Raw genomic sequence first — 19609 nt, forward strand, 5'->3', positions numbered from 1 at the left:
CCATTTACTGTATTTAATACCTTGGTATTATTAGTTAGCTCAGTCTGTGTCATTCTGCTGACTTCCTTCTGTGTTTGCCCACTGCGGCAAGCATTAATAATAATAAGTTGACTAATTCATGCGCCTTCATATTACGACCACGCAGATGTATTTACATCATGATGTTGAGCTGAATTCTGTGAATTTCTCCAGGTTTTCCAGCAGCAGGAAGATGATCGCATTAACATTTTGAGAAATGCTATTTGGGTCCACTGTAATCACTTTTCCATATGCAGTGCGTCAAAGATGATGAGGTCAGTATTACTTACTTACTGATAATAGAGTTATAGAGCGGAAAACATTACATACGGTGGAAATATGGAAAAATCAGCATTTTTTTTAAGGCAGAACCATTGTTTTTCATGCACTGGTCAGTTTTGAGATTTTGCTTTTGCTTTCTTAACATGTCTTGTGAAAAAAAAACATCCAAAATACACATTTAAGTGTTTATTTTATGATGTGTTATCTATTAGCGTCTGCAGATTTCAATCTACAGATATTATATTTATAAAGGCTGTTTGATGAAAATCAGTGTTTTTTTTTCATGTCACTCTAATGCCAGAAATGAAAATCACCAAAACTTGCCCCAGTTTTATATATATTTTGTCTATATACATTTTATGTATATAATATTAATTTAATTATAAATATTTTATATATATTTAAAATAAAAAAAAAATAAAAAAAAATTATTTCAGCTCAAGGCGGCACGAGGCAACATTTTTTCTTATTTTTATTTAGTGTAACTTGATGGACTAAATAAACTAAAAGTAAACCAGAAATAATAATTTTATTTTTTTTTTTTTTTTTTTTTTTTTTAAACTAGACAAAGTGACTATAACTTGAACTAAATATGAAAACGGAATAAAAACTCAAACTACAAATAAACTATAATAGTATACTTTAATATAATATTTAACTTTATTAGTATCTCAATGTATTAATATCTACTAAAATAACACTGATCTATATTTTGGAAGGTTTTTTACAAAATTTGTTCATATTATAATAGTCCTGGTTTATATATATATACACACACATACTACATACATACATATATCGTATATATATATATATATATATATATGTATGTAGTATGGATATATAGTATGTATATATATATATGTATGTATATATATATATATATATATATGTAGGTATTAGTATGTATGTATATATGTATGTATGTATCTATATATCATATAGATATATATATATATATATATAATATATATATATATATATATATATATAAAAAATTCCTAAAAAGATGTTAAGATGCATTTTTTATTCAAAATTCAACATTCAACATTAAAAAACCTTTAACTCTAAGTCCTACTAGTATGTCAACAAGAATTTTGAACCTGTTCTGGAAATTTATGCAAATGAGTGCCTCATTTTTTAGAGAAGTTGTAATACAAATTAATTTGTCTAATGTACTGTGATGAGTCAGCTGGGGAAGTATGATGATATCTGATTTTTTTACTCTATTCACCTGTGGCATCTCAACATAAAATGACAAATTCATATTCTTTATATTAATGATATGAATGTAAGCAAACTTGTTCCTGTGAACATCACTTGAAACTTTGATGTTTTGTGGAAAACTATCAGGTTTTACACAAATGTTGTCTTTAAAGCAATTACATTGGTATGGTATTAAGTGCTAAAAAAAATGCTAAATAGAAGCATTTTTTCCTTGTGGTCTCTAACTGTGAAAAAGCCATATTGTCAATCAATTAATGATCATTTTTATGCAGTGTTATGAAGAGGTGAGGAATGTGCTAGAACTGTGTGACATCACGGAAGACATCAACAGTTTCATCAAGGCGAAAAGCACTGGCACCACTCCAGCAGGTCAGTGCTTTTCTATATTGTTTTCATATTAAACTTTAATTTGTCAAAATCACAAATTGGCATCATGACGTGGTGTAGTTCAGTACGATGTGATGATGATGATGTCATTCGAGAAGCGTGCGGCTGTGTCTTTGCTTAAACTTTCTGTCTGTGTCCTCAGCACCCATTGTGTTTGAAAACTATTATGAAAGAGAACCAACAACAGACAGCAATGGCATCACACGCTTTGGAGGAGGTGTGATGAAGAGGTGTGTTTTACCACTGCTGGTCTGTATATGTTCATGTATAAGCCTGTGTTAAATATTTGCCATGCTGACAAAACAGAAAACACTGGGAACTGTATGCCATACTGCTATGTTTTTTAACATGCTTTCTATCAGCGATACTAGTGCATTGTCTTGAAGCTGCTAGCAGAGAGTATGTATCACACAAATAGTCATGCAGGCTGAGCTGTGAGAGGCTGGTCTGTATTTAGACTCCATTGAGATGAAACAAGAGTGAGAAAACCAATTGTTTAATGGGTTATGGGTCATCAGTGAATACATTATCTGAATCTGTCCTTTAGCTAGTAAATATTTCTTATCAAGATAACTTGTGACCTCACGTTACATGTCATGTTACAAATTTATTTTAATGCACTGTTTTTTTCCCACATGTTTTATGCAGTCATTTATTTTCTTTTTCAAAGGTTTTCAAATCTCTTGCAAGGCAACTATGCCATTGGCTACAGGGCTAATAATAATGAATGTGTTCAGCCATCAGCACCTCCATCAGGTACCTATTACAATAATGACCATTTTCGGTCACATCTCTCTCATTTTCTTACTTTCTTCTTCCTTTTTTTTTTTTCAGATTGCACATTACAATTTTTAGTTCTAGCCATCTTATAGTTAAGTACCATTTTTTTTATTTGTACAATGCAGATGTTATATGTGCCACCACCAGAGGGCACTTCGGCTCACTCTTTAACTTAAATATTTTTAAAATACTATTTTATTTTCCAAATTAAAAAGAAAAAACCTAATTCAATAAAAATGTTTATTTATAAAAATAAAATATATTAACCAATATTTATATTTGAGTACTAATTTGGAAATTATCCCTTTAGATAATTTATTATTTGAAATTATTATAATTTTTTTTTTTCAGTTTTATATAGTGTTAGTTTTTAAATATTTCTGTTTTTAAATTAGCTTTTTTTTCAATAGCCCCATTTTAATGTGTTGAACTTATTTATCTTTCTTTTTTATGTGTTAGTCCTGTAACTTTTTTTTAGTTCTAACATTTTCACACACACATACAATTTTTAATCATGCTTTTTAAAGTTTAGGTTTAGTTTAATACACACACACACACACACACACACACACACACACACACACACACACACACATATATATATATATATATATATATATGTATATATGTATATGTATTAGGGCTATCAAACAATTAATTGCGATTAATCGCATCCAAAATAAAGGTTTTTGTTTACAATAGTAAAAAAAAAAAATGTGTGTGTTCTGTGTATATTTATTATCTATATATGAATACACACACATACAGTATATATTTTGAAATATTTCCATGTATTTCTATGTATATATTTACCATTAATATAATTGATGTGATTAATCGTGATTAATCATTTGACAAGCACTTATATATATACAGTGCCCTCCATAAGTATTAAAACAGTAAAGACAAAATTGTTCTGTTTGCTGTGGAGTCAAGAAATCTGTAAATATGATTAAAAGATTAATATGAGACAAAAAGATGTTTTTATACCAGCTAAGAAGAACAGCACTTTTTAGAGTTTTTTTTTACATAAAAAAAAAGTTTTACACTTTTACATCTCTCCCTATCTGATGTAAGCATAAGTATTGGAAACAGTTGCCTCACAGGTCTTTCTAAGTGCTCATTCTGTGTCCTGTTGCATTAATTCTTCAGATATTAAAAAGCAGGGAATGTGTCTTAGCATTTATATCCATTGCTTCTGCATTCTAAGTCTTGCATTTGACGATGACACACACAAACAGGATGAAGTCGAGGAAGCCGACTCTGAGAAAAAAAAAGCAAGCAATTTGGATGATAAAAGAAAAGAGGAAGTCAATTAGAAATTACAGAAAAACACAAAGGGGCATGGAGAAATCAAAGAGTTTGGAAACTACCGGCGGCATCAGCAACCAACGACGACCTGATCGGCTGAGAAAAACCACAGTAGTTGATGACAGACGAATCATAAAAGCTGTGAAAATGAAACCTAAAATACATGTCAAACAAATCACCAACAACCTCCAGAAAGCTGGGGTGATGCTCTGTCAATCTACAGTCCGCAGGAGAATTTGACACAGATTACAGAAGCTACACACCGCAAGATGCAAACCTATGATCATCACCAAACATAGAAAGGCAAGATTCTTCACAAATGAGAAGCCAGTAGAGTTTTTGGAACTGAGTTGATGGACCGATGAGACACAAGATTAACCTTTATCTAAGTGATTGGAAGCTAAAGTGTGGAGAAAAAGGGAACTGCAAATGCCTCATCGCATACAACCTCCATCTGTAAAGCTTGCTGGAGCTGGTGTCCATGGGCATGGTCATGCATGGCTGTCTCGAAACAGGACCTCTTGATTTTAATGATGACTTAATGTATGATGGCAGTAGCATAATGAATTTGGAAGTATACAAAATCATCTTGGCTACCAATATTCCAGAAAATTGCCACCAAAAGATCATTAGAAAGCACTTTATATTGGATCAGGACAATGAGCCAAAACACCCTGCCAGTTCAGTCAAGGGCTTTATCAGGGCAAAGAAATGTAAAGTCTTTAGATTGCCCAAATCAATTCCAGATTTAAATCTGATTGAAAACATTATTTTCACCAGCTGGAAGAGGAGACTACAGACAGAAACTCCCCAAAACAAGCAACAGTTAGAATTGGCTGCATTAAAGGCTGGGAAAAGGTTTGTTGCAAAGCATACGACCAAGAGTCCTGGTGATTTCTATGGGTCACAGATCACTGCTCTGATTTGCATGCAAGGGAATCTGCAACTAAATATTGCAGCTCTTTTCAATGCTTTTAACATCCGACCTTAAATTCACTTGTTCCAATACTTATTGTTCACATCTAGAAGTGGGATTTAACTCGACAAAGTGCCTGGTCTTTTTAATTTGGTAAAACATGTAGTGGTGTCGAAAGACCTACTAATAAAAATGTGACATTCTGTATTTTTTGTCGCAATAATTCAGGCTTTTAATCATATTTGCAAAATGTCTTTGGACTCCACAGCAGAGAAAGCAATTTTGTCTTTACTGTTTCCAATACTTATTGAAGTGCACTGATAGACCGTATAGTTACAATTTAGTAACAATATATATGGGTCCTAGTTTTCGATTGTTTTTGTCATGGGTGCACACCTGCAAGGCGATGGGATATGGTATGGCCCTCCATTCCTGGATTTTCACAAGCGACTTCAAACAGGGCTGGCTTCTAAAAGCGACACTTCCAGGCTCAGTATGACTAGTTATTGGGCTCAAGGTACAGACAGTTTTGTGCGTTAAAATGAAAGAATAAGAAACTAAAAAATAAAATAATTGCAAATGATTAAAATTAAAAAAAATTTGCCACCGAAGTTAAGAATATGCATTCACTATGGACTATTATTTTAAAAATACACAAAAGCACAAAACTACAAAGCAAAATTTAGAAAACTACTAAATAAATCTACAAAAAAAATTTTCCAAAAAAATCCAAAGAATTTATTAACATTTCCATATTTATTAGTCCAGTGTTTTATTTCCAAAAATGCCCATTTGGTTTTGACCATGGCTGTTAACTAAGCGCAGAAAAATGTTAATATCCTTTTTTGGATGTTGCGGAAATGTTTACTGCAGTCTGATGAGAGACTGTCGTGCGGTGCAGGGCGCTGATGAAGCTTTCTCCATCTCTGCGGGGGAAGTGCTGGTCGTGGTCAGGAACAGGCAGAGGTGAGACGGCTGGTTGACGGTGGAGAGGGACGGCAAGACCGTGCTGGTGCCAGGCTCCTACTTGGCCAAGATATGAATCAGGAAATCTAGCAGAAGGAGACTGCTAAGTCTCTCCATGTCCCCTTAAACACTCTCATAATAACAGAGTTATTGAGGGCAACTCCCTATAAAAGTGTCGCATAGGAGGACTTTGCTTGCTAAATGCATTTAAGCAGTAGGCACATCCACACCTGCGAAAATCTGTATAGCACTGTAGTAATAAATCAAAACGGGTTTTCATATTTATATAAAAACTGTTAGTTATCATGACTATTGTATTGTTGAGATAGAAGATTTATATTTATTCATAAAATGTATTTATTGTGAACTGAAAAAACTAAGAATGTTTTAACAGAAAATGGAGTAGCCACTACGGACTTGCCCATGATTTTAGTTTCACGGCGAAGATGCACAGCCTAAACAGATTTTAGTGTACATAGATTTTAACACAGAGTTTCAAAATGTCAATCTATTTCTTTTTGGAAAGTTACAGTCAGTGTGATTATTTTTAAAAAATAGTTAGCATCTGATAATAGAGCACATAGGTCTCAGCATTTTGCATTTATCACTTGTACTGCACAAAAATAAAAAGCTAGTATGGGATCATGTAAGAATCATTGTCGCCGTGCGTGACAGAATGGTAAGTTGGATCATGGGTTTGAAACACTGTGGTTGGTTTTTCAAGAGCACTGAAAGGCAGTGGGTTAAGAGAAACTAACGCTGGGACAACCGTTTTAAAGTTTAAACACAATGACCTTCTTTGTCTTGTCCCCATGTTTCAAGTTTCCAAAAGGCCAAGGGACCAGTCCATAAACGTTTTCATGCATTTCTCAGTCACGTTATTGGACTTGTTCTATCATATTTGAAATGTGAATGAAATCCTAGTCTATTTCTGCACATAAATGTCTAGAAAACAGTCAATTACTTAATTACTTACTTACTTATTCCCTCTTAATTCTGTTTTCTTCATCTCGCATTTCGGTTTTTTTGTTTCCACCACCACACACACACACACAAAAACACAATTGCAATTACAAGTTCATAGCTCACAATTCTAAATTCCAGTTTATAATTTATATAAACCTAGAACTGCAAGATATAAAAAGAAATTAGATGTAATATGAAATTGCAGGGTTGGTAGTATAGTAACTTTCTTTACAAGCCTTTTTTTTTCAGGAGGAGTACACAAACCCATGCTAATTCTTCATCGGTATCTGGTTAAAAAGTTTCACAAGTTGCTCTTTTGCACAGATCTTATTTCACCACTGTCAGGACCTGTTCAGTTACAGTAAGTATAATGATAGAGGGGAAACCCACATGACAGTTGTATTTAATTGCATTTCAACTTTCTACTATTAATAACCTATCATTTTGACTTGCAGGTGTTGTGCTGTTATTTAGGGATCCAAGAACGGCAGCGACCATAACTTCCCCCTCTAGATAATGTGTGATGGTATGCTGCTTAGCATGACCATCTCGCAGCAGTTGGGACACACCCCCCTTCCTGGGAAAGGACTGCGCTTCCGACCCTGTTTCGTTGCTACTGTATCAAGTGTTTTTTAGGCCGCCTGAACTGAAGAAAGACCCCAGACAAGGCATCTTTCAACATCTGTGATGTGTTTGGTGTGCCTTGTGCAACTATGGAATTGCTCAACGAGTGAGAAAACGGTCATGAATATATAGTTGTGCTCCAAGAAGTTTACATTACAGAGCTTCAGACAAAAAAAATAAATAAAAAAAAAAAAAAAAAGCATCTTAAGCATCATCAAATCTTTTCTGAAGGATCATGGAGTAAGGGCTTTTCTTTCATCCACAGTAAGAAATTACTGCTAAAAGTTTATCTTTATCATCACAGTAATAAATTACATGAAAATACATTAAAAATAGAAGATTTTAAACTATTACTGTGTTCAAAAAAGATTAAACCTTGGTGAGGATATTACGCTAAATTATTCACATCAAGAACATGAAACAACAACAACAGATGTCAACTTATGAAACATTTATTTGAAGATCGTATATTACAATCTTATTTCACCATTTTTCCTCCCTATGTACATTCATTTTAAAATAATACAACTGTTGAGCCTGTTCAACATATCTATATGTTATCCAAACTGACTTAGAAATCTATTCACTAGACTAGTAAATGTTCACACGGTAAGCAATGGAAAAACAAAAAAGAAGAAATAGAGTTCAGTAAATGGTAGGTAGAAGCATCTAGCAGCATCCCTCCAAACCTCTTTACCACTTTACATGCAAACTGATGTGAATCCCAGTTTTTGAACCTTTAGCTGTACGATTGACCCACAATGCCAAAGCAATCTTGTGTGGTCAATCCAGACCTGTCTCTCACACTGCCACTGTCCCTGAGCGACTGAGGACTGGTGATGGGTGACATCTGAGACAGCAGTACCACGAGTCTATCCTCTCGTATCAAAGCACTTCCCCATCCCAACCATTTACCATGGTTCTATTTGTATATAATATAAACTAAACCGTACACATAGTGCAAACTAACAAATGAGGAAGCATACATTTCCACCTATTATTTCATACAATAACAGAATCTTCCCTCTCCATATAACACAAGACAAGGAAGAGAAAATGTTAACTTTTCTTTTGTTAAAGTCTTTTCAGCGGGATTAAAAACTGGCTGTTTGCCATTTTGCATTCTGGCGCGACGCCTTTGAGAGAAAAACAAAGGTTTAAATTAAAATGCAGTCATTTTCAGTGACATACTGTATAAATAAAGAGTATGCACTTTGTTTCACCCATCACCAGTGCAACGTGTGAGCAAACCCTGTGTAATGTGTGTAGAAACAGAGATAAATTAGGGCGTATCCAGTGTGCCACCTGAGCCCAGTGTGTTTGTGTTTGTGTGTGAATGAAAAGAGAAAGTCTGTCTGCTAGGTTCTTTCATGCATACGTCCCTCCGGTGTATGAGGAGCTCGTAGGCCGGGTCTCGGCTTCTGCGACACAGCACCACACAAGCACACAGCATTCCCAGCATCTGTTTTCAACATGATAATAATTACAAAATATTTCTTGAGCAGCAAAGCACTGTCATGTCAAATTGCCTTTGTGAAAATATCTACATCTAGTGTAATTTTATGCAAGTTTGCCAAGAACAACTTAAGCCAGTGCCCCGGTTCTTGCTAGTTAATTGAGGCAGAACTGAGTCAGTTACATGTGTAAATCACAGGCAGAGGGACTTTGGAACCGTATGAATGTCAAAATCTGTTATTCAGCAGCTACAGGGCAACAAAAGCACATACTGACGCTGCACGAGTGCTGCCGTCCCAGAGCTCTGTCTGATGGGGACAAAAGAGATCCACTGAAGCTGCCGTACAAGCCTTGCATTGTTGATTCTTAGTCTAAGCCAGGGGTTCCCAAAATTATTTTGTCAGTCAAACCCCTCTACTTACCTGAAGTACCCCTTGAGAATTTAAGATAATATTTCAGTAATTTAACGTCACATTTGCATTCATGATTCTCTGATATTGGTTAATGCTTTCATGACAAGTAACGTGAACAAATAAAACAGTTATAGTTATAAATTTATATATATATATATAATATATATATATATGATATATATATAATATATATATATATATATATATATATAGATATATAAAAAAACTTATTATGGTTTTAACTATAATTGTAAACACTGGAATACAGAACATATATTACTGTTTTAAAATATAATTATATTGTAAAATAAAAGAATATTTGAATCATCATCAATTTTATAGGTTACCAATACTAATATTTAGGTCTTAAATTCTTCACCTTTAAACATTCAAACTCTCAAGCTTTTATTTTGCTGGAATATAAAATGCTGTAAACTTCTGATCTCTAAAATATAGTAAATTATGCAAATTTGTCAAATAAATTAAATCTAGCACACATTGCATTCCCAAATGCACGTTAAAGGTGCTGTATGTAAGATTTTGACTCTACTCAAGCATAAAAATACCATAATGTTTGCAGATCTTTAAGAAACATGCTACGTTAACATACTTGTTTATCTGAAAAACGATACTACAGTCAGTTATTCTACTTTGAAAATGTGCGTTCCGGGCCGGAATGTCGGTGTTTGTTTTGGTTTGAGAAACCCGCCCACTGCCAATTTACCCAATTGTATTTCGGTATTTCGGGTTGCCAGTTGGTGGAAAACACAGCGTATTTCACTTCATTCATCATCAAGCGCGCTCGTTCCTTTTTGTGTCGTCAATCTGGCAACCTGCTTCAAGTCTGGGGAGGAGGAGCCAGGTGAAAAAACGTGCTCCAATATTTTGAATTTGGACTGCAATACCTAGTTCAACCACTCGGTGTCAATCCTACATACAGCCACCTTTAAATTGCAAATGCTGTGATGAAGTCGATTGAATTTACTGTAAACTGAAATGCATTTTCATGACCAAAAAATAAGAATAAAAAAAATTAATGAGAAAATTAAATTCTAAAATAATCTGTCAAATGAAAAAAATCTGAATAGCATAACTGAATTGCGTCAGAAAAAAGCAAACGTCCGGCCGGCCCAGATGACGTACATCATTATCTCTTTCAGTTTCTTCACAACCAGGGCTTCACATCCCTAAGATGGTTTTTAACAAACACATTAACATCAAACACAGGCTTCCTTGGCTTCATCATCTACACTCACAGTCACAAGCACATCTCTCACCTCAGGATAGAGGTCTCCGGGGCGGGAGAGGGAGCCGGTGCAGTTGTTCATGTTGGGTTTGCAGCAGCTCAGCGGCACACTGTTGTTCCTAGACTCCTTAAACCAACGCGTGTTCTTCCAGTCTGAGTAGTTGGTGATGCCACAGCAATGGAGCTTCAAGTTGTGATAAAGACAGTATAGTGATTTTATTAGGGTTGGAATTGATTTATTAACAATACAATAACAGAACATTCTGTACACCTCCTCGTTAAGCAGGCTCACCTGTCTCTGAACATAGTCAATAGCACGGCTCGGAGCATCCGTGTTGGTGCCGTTGTATTCATCATACACTTTCTGGATGGAATGATTGACCTCGTCTTCTACCTAGAAACACATTTACCAGTGACACAAATTAACCGTCCATTAAAGGTCAGTACCTGCCCCCTTAAATTGATATCAAGAAGCATTTTTCTTATAAGGGCAATTGTTTTCAAAACCTTATCAAATGCATGCATAAACTATAAGAATCTGAAATTAAAGATTATCATGAAATTCAATTACAAATGAAAATGAAATGATAATTTAAAATGAAAAACTAAAATCACAGTGGAAAAATCACTGTGATAATGAGTGAGTCATTCATTCAAACAGCTCAGTTAATTCAGGAAGGAAGCAAGGGTTTTGCACTTTATAAATGAGTCATTGAATTGTTCCCTCAATTGATTTCTTTTAAAATGTGGATTCATGCACATGTGGAACAAAACACCATTGTTGCAACGGTTCTGCTGTAGCTTACTTTGTAACTATTTTCGTTCATGAAACAGAGCAAAAACAGACAATGCTGTGTCTAATAAAATGTAATTCACTTAATATTAACTTTTAATAATAAAATCAATGTCACATTTGCAACTGCGCTGATATTTTTTTTTTTAAAAAGCACTCCTGCTTGTGTAATACTGTTTAACTATATAATAATAGAACTCATAAAGGGACACTTTTGGTCAATATTTTGATCAATTTTATTAATTTTGGCCCCCATTAATTTCTGTCCCTGACATCCACCTTTCACTAAATCCATTCTTTATATAGGAGGAGACAGCATTGCTATACAGCAGCACAATACAGTACAAGGCAGGTATTACATTGTCTTGTTCACCTTTGCACACAACTGAAAGAGCTCAGAAAGTGTGAAGAGCTTTCATATAAAAACAAAAGAGTTGCAGGCACTCCTATCTCTATAAATACTGACTTCATTTCAATGCAGGACTCACCTTAGCTCTGTAAACATAGCCGAGAACCACCACAACCACCTCAGTCACAAATACCAGCATAAGAATGACAACAAACTGTAAAAGAGAGATGCAAGAAAATTTGGTTTCAACTTGTTTATTATCAATCCTGAAAATAGCTGTGCTGCTTAATATTCTTGTGCAAACCATGATACTTTCTTCCATTTAAATTGTAACATTATTAAAGTCTTTACTGTCACTTTTGATTAATTTAATGCATCCTTGCTGAATAAAAGCATTAATTTAAGGGAAACACTATTAGGCAGTGCTGGAAACTTAACAGTTCACTAACCGTGGCAAGACCACAGCGGCTCTCTCGAATAGTGGCACAGCATCCAATGAGTCCAATAATGAACAACAGCGCTCCGACTGCGATAATGACAACGGCTGGGATCAGAGTGTACACATCCTCAAAGAAATGGTCATAGTCATCATACGTGATGAACACGTAGGCTCCAACATAGCACAGAATACCAGCAGCGGCCTAAAGGAGATAACAAAGGAGAGTTAGTTACATGAAAGTGGATAAGATGTGAATTCAGTTATGAGTTATGTCAGTCTCATCATGAATTGAATGTGACCTTAAATCAGTTACTGGATTGATTTAATGCCGTCATCTTCCGTCTGCCGTCAAGAATTTGGAATCAAACACAACTTAATGTCACTTTGACTTTCAAAAGGTAAGTATGATATGGAATGCTGAAAACCATTAGCCAAAATTAAAGGTCAACACACAGAAATGTGCATAATTATCATCCTATAAGGAAACAAGGCAGGATAAATAAATAAATGCACAAATGGACCTCCTTTTAGTCTTCTCCATCTATGAATCAACGTAAATATACTCTTGCGCTAAAACACTAAACAAGCTATTCAGGCTCTTGTGATATGAACAGATTTAATAAAGCAGCCTGATCCCCCTAAAAAAAAGAACAGGACAGTGGGTCTTGAATCTTTCCTCTATCTGTCAGGTGGAGACTTTAAACTTCATTCAGTCCCAGATTAAAGAGATTAATCACACAAACAAAGACAAGGAAGGTGTCTCTACAGATCCGACAGCTCACTTTAGGTCTTGAATCTTTGCCTTAATTGCCCCAGTTCAGTCGAACCCAATGAGCACAATATCACAAACTATGTGTTTTTTTTAAAAAAATTATAAATCACTCTGAAATCCCCAAAACTTCCACTTGAATTTATATCAAAATATCAAAAAAAAAAACAAAAAACGAAAAAAACAAAAAAATACAAAATTACAAAATAAAAAAAATACATATACAGTACAGGTCAAAAGTTTGGAAAAACATTACTATTTTTAATGTTTTTGAAAGAAGGTTTCTTCTGCTCATCAAGCCTGCATTTATTTGATCAAAAACACAGAAAAAAAAAAATGTAATATTGTGATATATTATTACAATTTAAAATAATTGTTTTTACATTTATTATACTTAAATTATCATTATTTCTGTGATGCAAAGCTGAATTTTTAGGATCATTATCACATGATCCTTTAGAAATCATTTTAATATGATGATTCATTATCAAAAGTTGGAAACAGTTCTGCTGCTTAATATTTTTTCAGAACATGTGATACTTTTTTAGGATACTTGTGGATGAATAAAAAGTAAAAAAAAAAAGAAAAAAAGAAAAAAAAAAAGAAGCTATGTTTTTTAAAATCTAAATATTTTGTAATAACAATCTACACTAACTGGTCAGTAATTGGGGGTCAGTAATTTTTTTTCTTTCTTTTTTTTTAATATAAAATCAATACTTTTATTCAGCAAGGATGTGTTAAATTGATAAAAAGTGATAGTAAAGAAAATATATTATTAGAATATATATTATTAGATTTTTTTTTATTTTGAATAAATGCATTTTTTTTTTACATTTTAATTTCATCACAAATATATTAGACAGCAGAAAAAACTGTTCCAACAATCATAATAAATCAGAATATTAGAATGATTTCTAAATGATCATGTGATAGACTGGATGTGTGACACTGAAGGCTGGAGTAATGATGCTGAAAATTCAGCTTTGCATCACAGGAATAAATTATTTTTTTTTAAAGTATATTCAAATAGAAAACTATTATTTTAAGTTGTAATAATATTTCACAATATTACTGTTTTTTTCTGTATTTTTGATCAAATAAATGCAGGCTTGATGAGCAGAAGAGACTTCTTTCAAAAACATTAAAAATAGTAATGTTTCCAAACTTTTACCTGTACTGTGTGTGTGTGTGTATATATATATATATATATATATATATATATATATATATATTATATACACACACACACACAGTTTACTGGCCAGTTTTATGGATTTTTATTTAATTTAAATCTTACTCAAACAGAGTTTTTTTTCTTTTGTAGATCCTAAAAGTGCATTTAAATTATGTATTGAATATTTAGTTTAATACTGTACATTATAACGTTGTGATGTCTAAATTCACATAAATATCTCAACAATGAACTGACATTGATTTAAAACGATATTGACTTCTATAGGTATTGATTTTTAATCTTAAAGTTTTAATCTTTATAATAACACCTATAACATTAAAACAATAATGTTTAATTTAATTTAGCAAGGATTTTATTATCAACGCATCCCTAAATCTTTTTTGTTATTCTTATTTGACCGGATATTGTGCAGTTTATACCAAACCTTTATTATTATTATAACTGTTACAACTTCTATTATAAACTCGAAACGTATTGTATTACAAGAAAGTTAAAGAAAATCACAGTTGATTTTTCATGTGTTGCAAAATTACAAAGTTTCTACAAATGTTTCACATTTGATCCTAATGCAAAATCATTGTGAACAGTTTTTTTCTCTCTCTCTCTCAAAAGTCCTCGTTTGTTGTGTGATGATGGAATCCTTTGAGGAAAGTGCTATTAACTTCAATTACCAAATAATTCACAAATCCCACAAGAATGCAAAACCGAATGATGACAGAGTTTCCTAAAGGAACTGCCTGACGAGGTTTAACACGTCAAACAACACAACTAAACCTGCTCTGGGGATAAAGGAAACAATGAAGCTGACTTGCCAATTCAAGCACATTAAAGTATACAAAACATATAAACAACACTAATCTTATATTATCAGTGTTTTTTTTTTTAGGCATTAAAGTGATCGAAGACCGTGAGGAATATGTAAACAAACAATGCAATACACAGCAACGAGCAGTTTTTTAAATAATGCAATATAAACACAAACGGCATATCAAATATAGCAAAACATGCATGTATTTAACAGGTTTTATAAGCGTATTAGTGATATAAAGGAGTGTATGTGTGTAATAATGCAGCTGCTCGACACCTGACTCTCTGTGTCCATCTGACAACACTGACGCACTCCCAAATACAGCCCCAAACATCCACAACTTACCCAAAATATCAGGTTCAGGAACACCAAAACGGTCTTAGACGACGTTATCAAAAAATCACCCAAAACTAAAAAACTAAAAAAAAACGTCTAAACATCAAAATAAACAATAATGGCTGCGGATTATAAGATGGCTGTGTGTTTCCCGGCTGCCATATCACTGCTGTGTTGGAGTCTGATCCGGGAACAGCGCCACACAGCGGCCAGCTGACGACGTGTGACAGAGAAATGATGCTTTTGTAGGAAATAACTGAAACACAGACATTTTATGACGTTATATTATTAATAGACTTTTATTAGTAGCGCTGGCTTTAGCAAAGCATTAAGCATGACAAGTTTTGCACCGGCACGCACCATTTACATTTCTTCATAAAATACTAGCTATTCTTTAATTGTATCTTTTGTAACTACAAAGAACGACCAAGTCCTTTCTTACTATTAAAAACATTCAACTTATTAAATATAGAAATACATGTTCACATGCAAGATATAGTTACACAAAGGGATTTAACTAAGTAAATCTCTTTACTGACACTGCTGTTACATAATTGTATTGCATAATCACAATCGATTAGATCGATGGTAAACCTACATGCATTGCATACACCCAACACATGGCTGAAGCTTATTAAAGAGTGCAGGAAGGTTTTCAGAGTCAGCTATTCCATGAAATAAACAACAAATGTTTAAATATAAAAATGTAGTCTTGAAAAACAACACAGAGCCCTGATAGCGCATGTACATCACAGAGACGTCTATCTTACATCTGCGAGATGTATTGTTTTTAGAGTGTTTGCTCATCTGCAATACGTCTACAGGAAGTTTCCTATCAGATAGATGTTTAGAAGATGTCTTCAAGATGTTTATGATTTAGAATGTATGTAAAACTGATGTCTGAACACAGATGCTTTCCAGATGAAGCAATCTTTAACAGACACCTTGCAGACGCACGTGTGCTATCTGGGAGAATATTAGCAGCACAGAGATAAATCTGGATTTGAAATAAGAGGCAACTGTAGTGCATTCTATTTTTAGTTCACACGCATATGCAAATCTGCTTTCTTAAAAAAAAAAAAAAAAATTCCTCTTCTGAAAATTTGCTTTTGAGCTTGCCATGCTTGGTTTGAGATCTTTCTAGCATGTAGGAGGAACATAATAGATTTCTAAAATAATTAGAAATATCTTAATTTACATATTTTCCTTTCCACACCTGTTTATAGCTTAAGAAAAAAAAATTATATATATATAGAAAAAAATATAGAATATAGAATATAGAAATCATTGCCTATACATAAAGTACATATTGAAGTACTTATATACATAATATATATATATATATAGATACATATATATATATATATATATATATATATATATAGTATATATAGTATATTAATATATATATATCTATGTATGTATGCAATGATTTTGTCTCACACTTCATATTGTGCCATGGTTTGAACCCAAACAATTAAATCCACAATCACAAAAAAAAAAAGCTGTAGGATTTCCTTTGAAACTATTTTCATTAAAAATGTCTAGTACATTTCACAATAATTACAAAGATATGGCAAGTAACACACTAAATTAAACATGATTTTTTTTAAGCAGAAATACATTTTTAAGCTGAAATAATATTTTCTTGTAGAACATGCTCCAATAAACTTTGAAAAATCTTCTTTTTTTTTTTTTTACAGTGATTTATACCTATTACATTTATCATAATAGGTCACTATATAATCAAGCTTTAAAAATGATGGATAATAGACTACACTGATGTTTTTTAAAAAGTATTTTTTTCTTTTGCATTTTAAAGCTGCATAAATGTATAGTTTTTAAATGCTAATATAATAAAGCTAAAGTTGTTATCTAAATAAATAAATAAATAAATAGACATGATGTTACCAGAAGCGTTTTCTCGGTGGGTTCTCAACTTAAATAAAATAAAATAAACACAAGATTTAAATTCTTTCGTAATGGTGAAGGGCTAGATAAATAATAATAATAATTTAAAAAAAGATATTTATTCTTGTTTTTAGTAATTTACTAATTATACCTGTGCTTATGATATGCAAATTAGCCTGTACTATTATCACAATGCATAATTTTCTTTTCTGTTCTTTCTTTTTTGCACTGAAATTATGCATTTAATACTGTTCCTATACAAATAAAGTCAAAGTGAAAACTGAAGTTATAAGTTCAGCATTGTTTAAGCTCTGTCTGAAGCAACCAAACATGCAAATTAAATATACACATGCAGGCATGTTCATCACTGAGTTTTAGCAAAACTAAACTCAGCATGAGTGCCGAAGAGTTTATCCCAGTGACTAAAATGGGGTGCAAAGTTAGTATTAGGTTTCTGGTGGTGCACATCATGCTTGCTCGGACCTCCATAAACACCAAATGGGATCAGACGAGACATGCACCAAGGGAAATCATATCCGCAGTGGTCTTCCACCGATACATAGACGTGGACCACCATGAACATCCAGGTGGTGAGCAGATGACACCTCAGCAGAATGGGGTTAAGCGTGGTCCAGAAGCCCACCGTGACCAACTCCCATCCACCAAGGCACTGAGTGGCCAGAGCAAATGGGGCGGAGTAATTATGGTGGATAGCATGGAAAGTCACATACAGCCAGCGGATCTTATGATGCAAAAAGTGCCAGATAAAATACTGAAAGTCAAAAAGAAGAAGGTTTCCAGTCACCCCACCTGCAAGTTCAAGCAATGTAGGTGCTCGTTCAGGCAGGGGAGTAGAAGGTCTCCACATCCACTGCGCTACTGCTGCAGGAAACACCAGAAGCACGTGATTATAAAGAGTTACTCCACTGCAGTGGAGGAGCATTGCAGTAGTGGGCATTTTGTCAGGCTGAATCTTGTACCGGTTAACAGCTGGCCACTTCTTTCCCATGATGTCGCAGACTAGGTAGGGTATGCAAAGCACAAAATACGACGCTACGGTCAGAATCACAGGAAAGAGAGGAGACCGAAGAGTTTCAGAGTGGTTGAGTCGCACATAGTCCCACACAGGCTGCAAAACTGAGTCTTTTGTCTGGAAGGTCTCCCAAATTGTCTCGAACACATTAACTAGTGTCATTTTCAGTAATTGAACAACTATATTTCTTTTAAAGCAACAGATACAACTCAGAATTGTTTAGCTTTCTAAATCATCCTCTGTCCTGGATGTTTCAAGTGGCTCATGTACCTGGTATCTAATGACTTTGGATGGAAATATTTATACCTTCTTTCTGTTTCTAAATTATTTAAGTGTGTGAGGGGTTATTTTGATGTAGACATTACCTACACCATGTAATAAATATATGTATTTACATTCTAGGAATAAAAGGTGTTTAAGACCGTTTGGATGTGAAATGATTTACTTAGTACTTGAACTTGTCCGGGCATGCACTGTTGTCTTTCCACTCCGTAACGCAAGAGAGCGTCGAAGACGTCTCAGTCAGACCATGGAAAAAGAATAAGCAAATAGAATAGAATCGCTTGAATTAAATGGGCGTGGCTTTGGCCCATACGTTGTCTCTGATTGGTCAGTTATAGTATTGGTCCAAATATCCAGTTCTTTACTCTGTATTTTTAAATCAATGAATATTCAAATGTCTCGCTGATATTATTCCGAAGCAAATTATTATTATGAGGCCATACAGGTGCAGCAATAGTGCCGTTTCTACACTCAGAGCAGGTGATGATGATGCTATTACAGGAAAAAAGTGCCGCTTTCTTCATCGGAGAGCTGCAGGCGCAACGAAAGACGGAAACAGAAAGAGAGAGAATAGTACAGTTAACAAAGAAAATGAAAGAAATTTGGACGGTCATGCATCAGACCCACACGGCAGCATTCGAGTGACAGCAGCCAGTCTGGTACAGAGGAGCATCCGCCCCCATTCAGCCACAAAACTGTTCCTGTAAAGCAAGAGAGAGCCAGGCGTTCTCGTCGCTGCTTCCTGTATCGATTTTGTGGAACGTAGGTAGGACCGCTTTTGGCATCCACAGGACCAGCCACATAGCCCGAGAGAGAAACGCACCTTTTCCAGAAAGATACCGATGTAGCGCTAACGGCGTCACGTGGTACATGTTACTTTCCTCCGCGCTGGTCAGGTTGGACCAATCGCAGTGCGACATGATTACACCGTAAAGCTTTTCAAAACATCGTTTAGTACAGGTAGCTTGATCAGATTTTCCTTTTGTCTTTTTGGTATCTCAGGTACCAAATAATAGATTAAAACGATTACAGTTTTTTGGTGTGAAAATTCTCCAGTAGGCGCAAAACCCGTTTTAAGATTTGAACGCGGATAAATGAAGAAT

The 19609-nt window shown here is 34.1% G+C and overlaps 1 protein-coding gene and 2 pseudogenes across 1 annotated transcript; 1 reads left to right on the forward strand and 2 right to left on the reverse strand.

Annotated features, from left to right (window-relative positions):
• The window catches only part of LOC109084569, a 13969-nt pseudogene extending 11096 nt beyond the window's left edge, over positions 1–2873 (forward strand).
• A 5641-nt stretch (positions 2874–8514) lies between these two features.
• On the reverse strand, positions 8515–16740 carry LOC109056807 (annotated as a pseudogene).
• LOC109056804 (cholesterol 25-hydroxylase-like protein 1, member 2) lies at positions 16705–19388 on the reverse strand. The gene has a single exon (XM_019073993.2). It carries the CDS (start codon positions 18384–18386, stop codon positions 17556–17558), a length of 831 nt encoding a protein of 276 aa, XP_018929538.2. The 5' UTR covers positions 18387–19388; the 3' UTR covers positions 16705–17555.
• Between the last annotated feature and the right edge of the window lie 221 nt (positions 19389–19609).

Source organism: Cyprinus carpio, chromosome A18 (genome assembly GCF_018340385.1).
Source record: "Cyprinus carpio isolate SPL01 chromosome A18, ASM1834038v1, whole genome shotgun sequence".
Lineage (NCBI taxonomy): Eukaryota > Metazoa > Chordata > Actinopteri > Cypriniformes > Cyprinidae > Cyprinus > Cyprinus carpio.

Coding starts and splice junctions, on each gene's coding strand:
- LOC109056804 (XM_019073993.2), bottom strand. CDS start 18,386: ATGACACTAGTTAATGTGTTCGAGACAATTTGGGAGACCTTCCAGACA.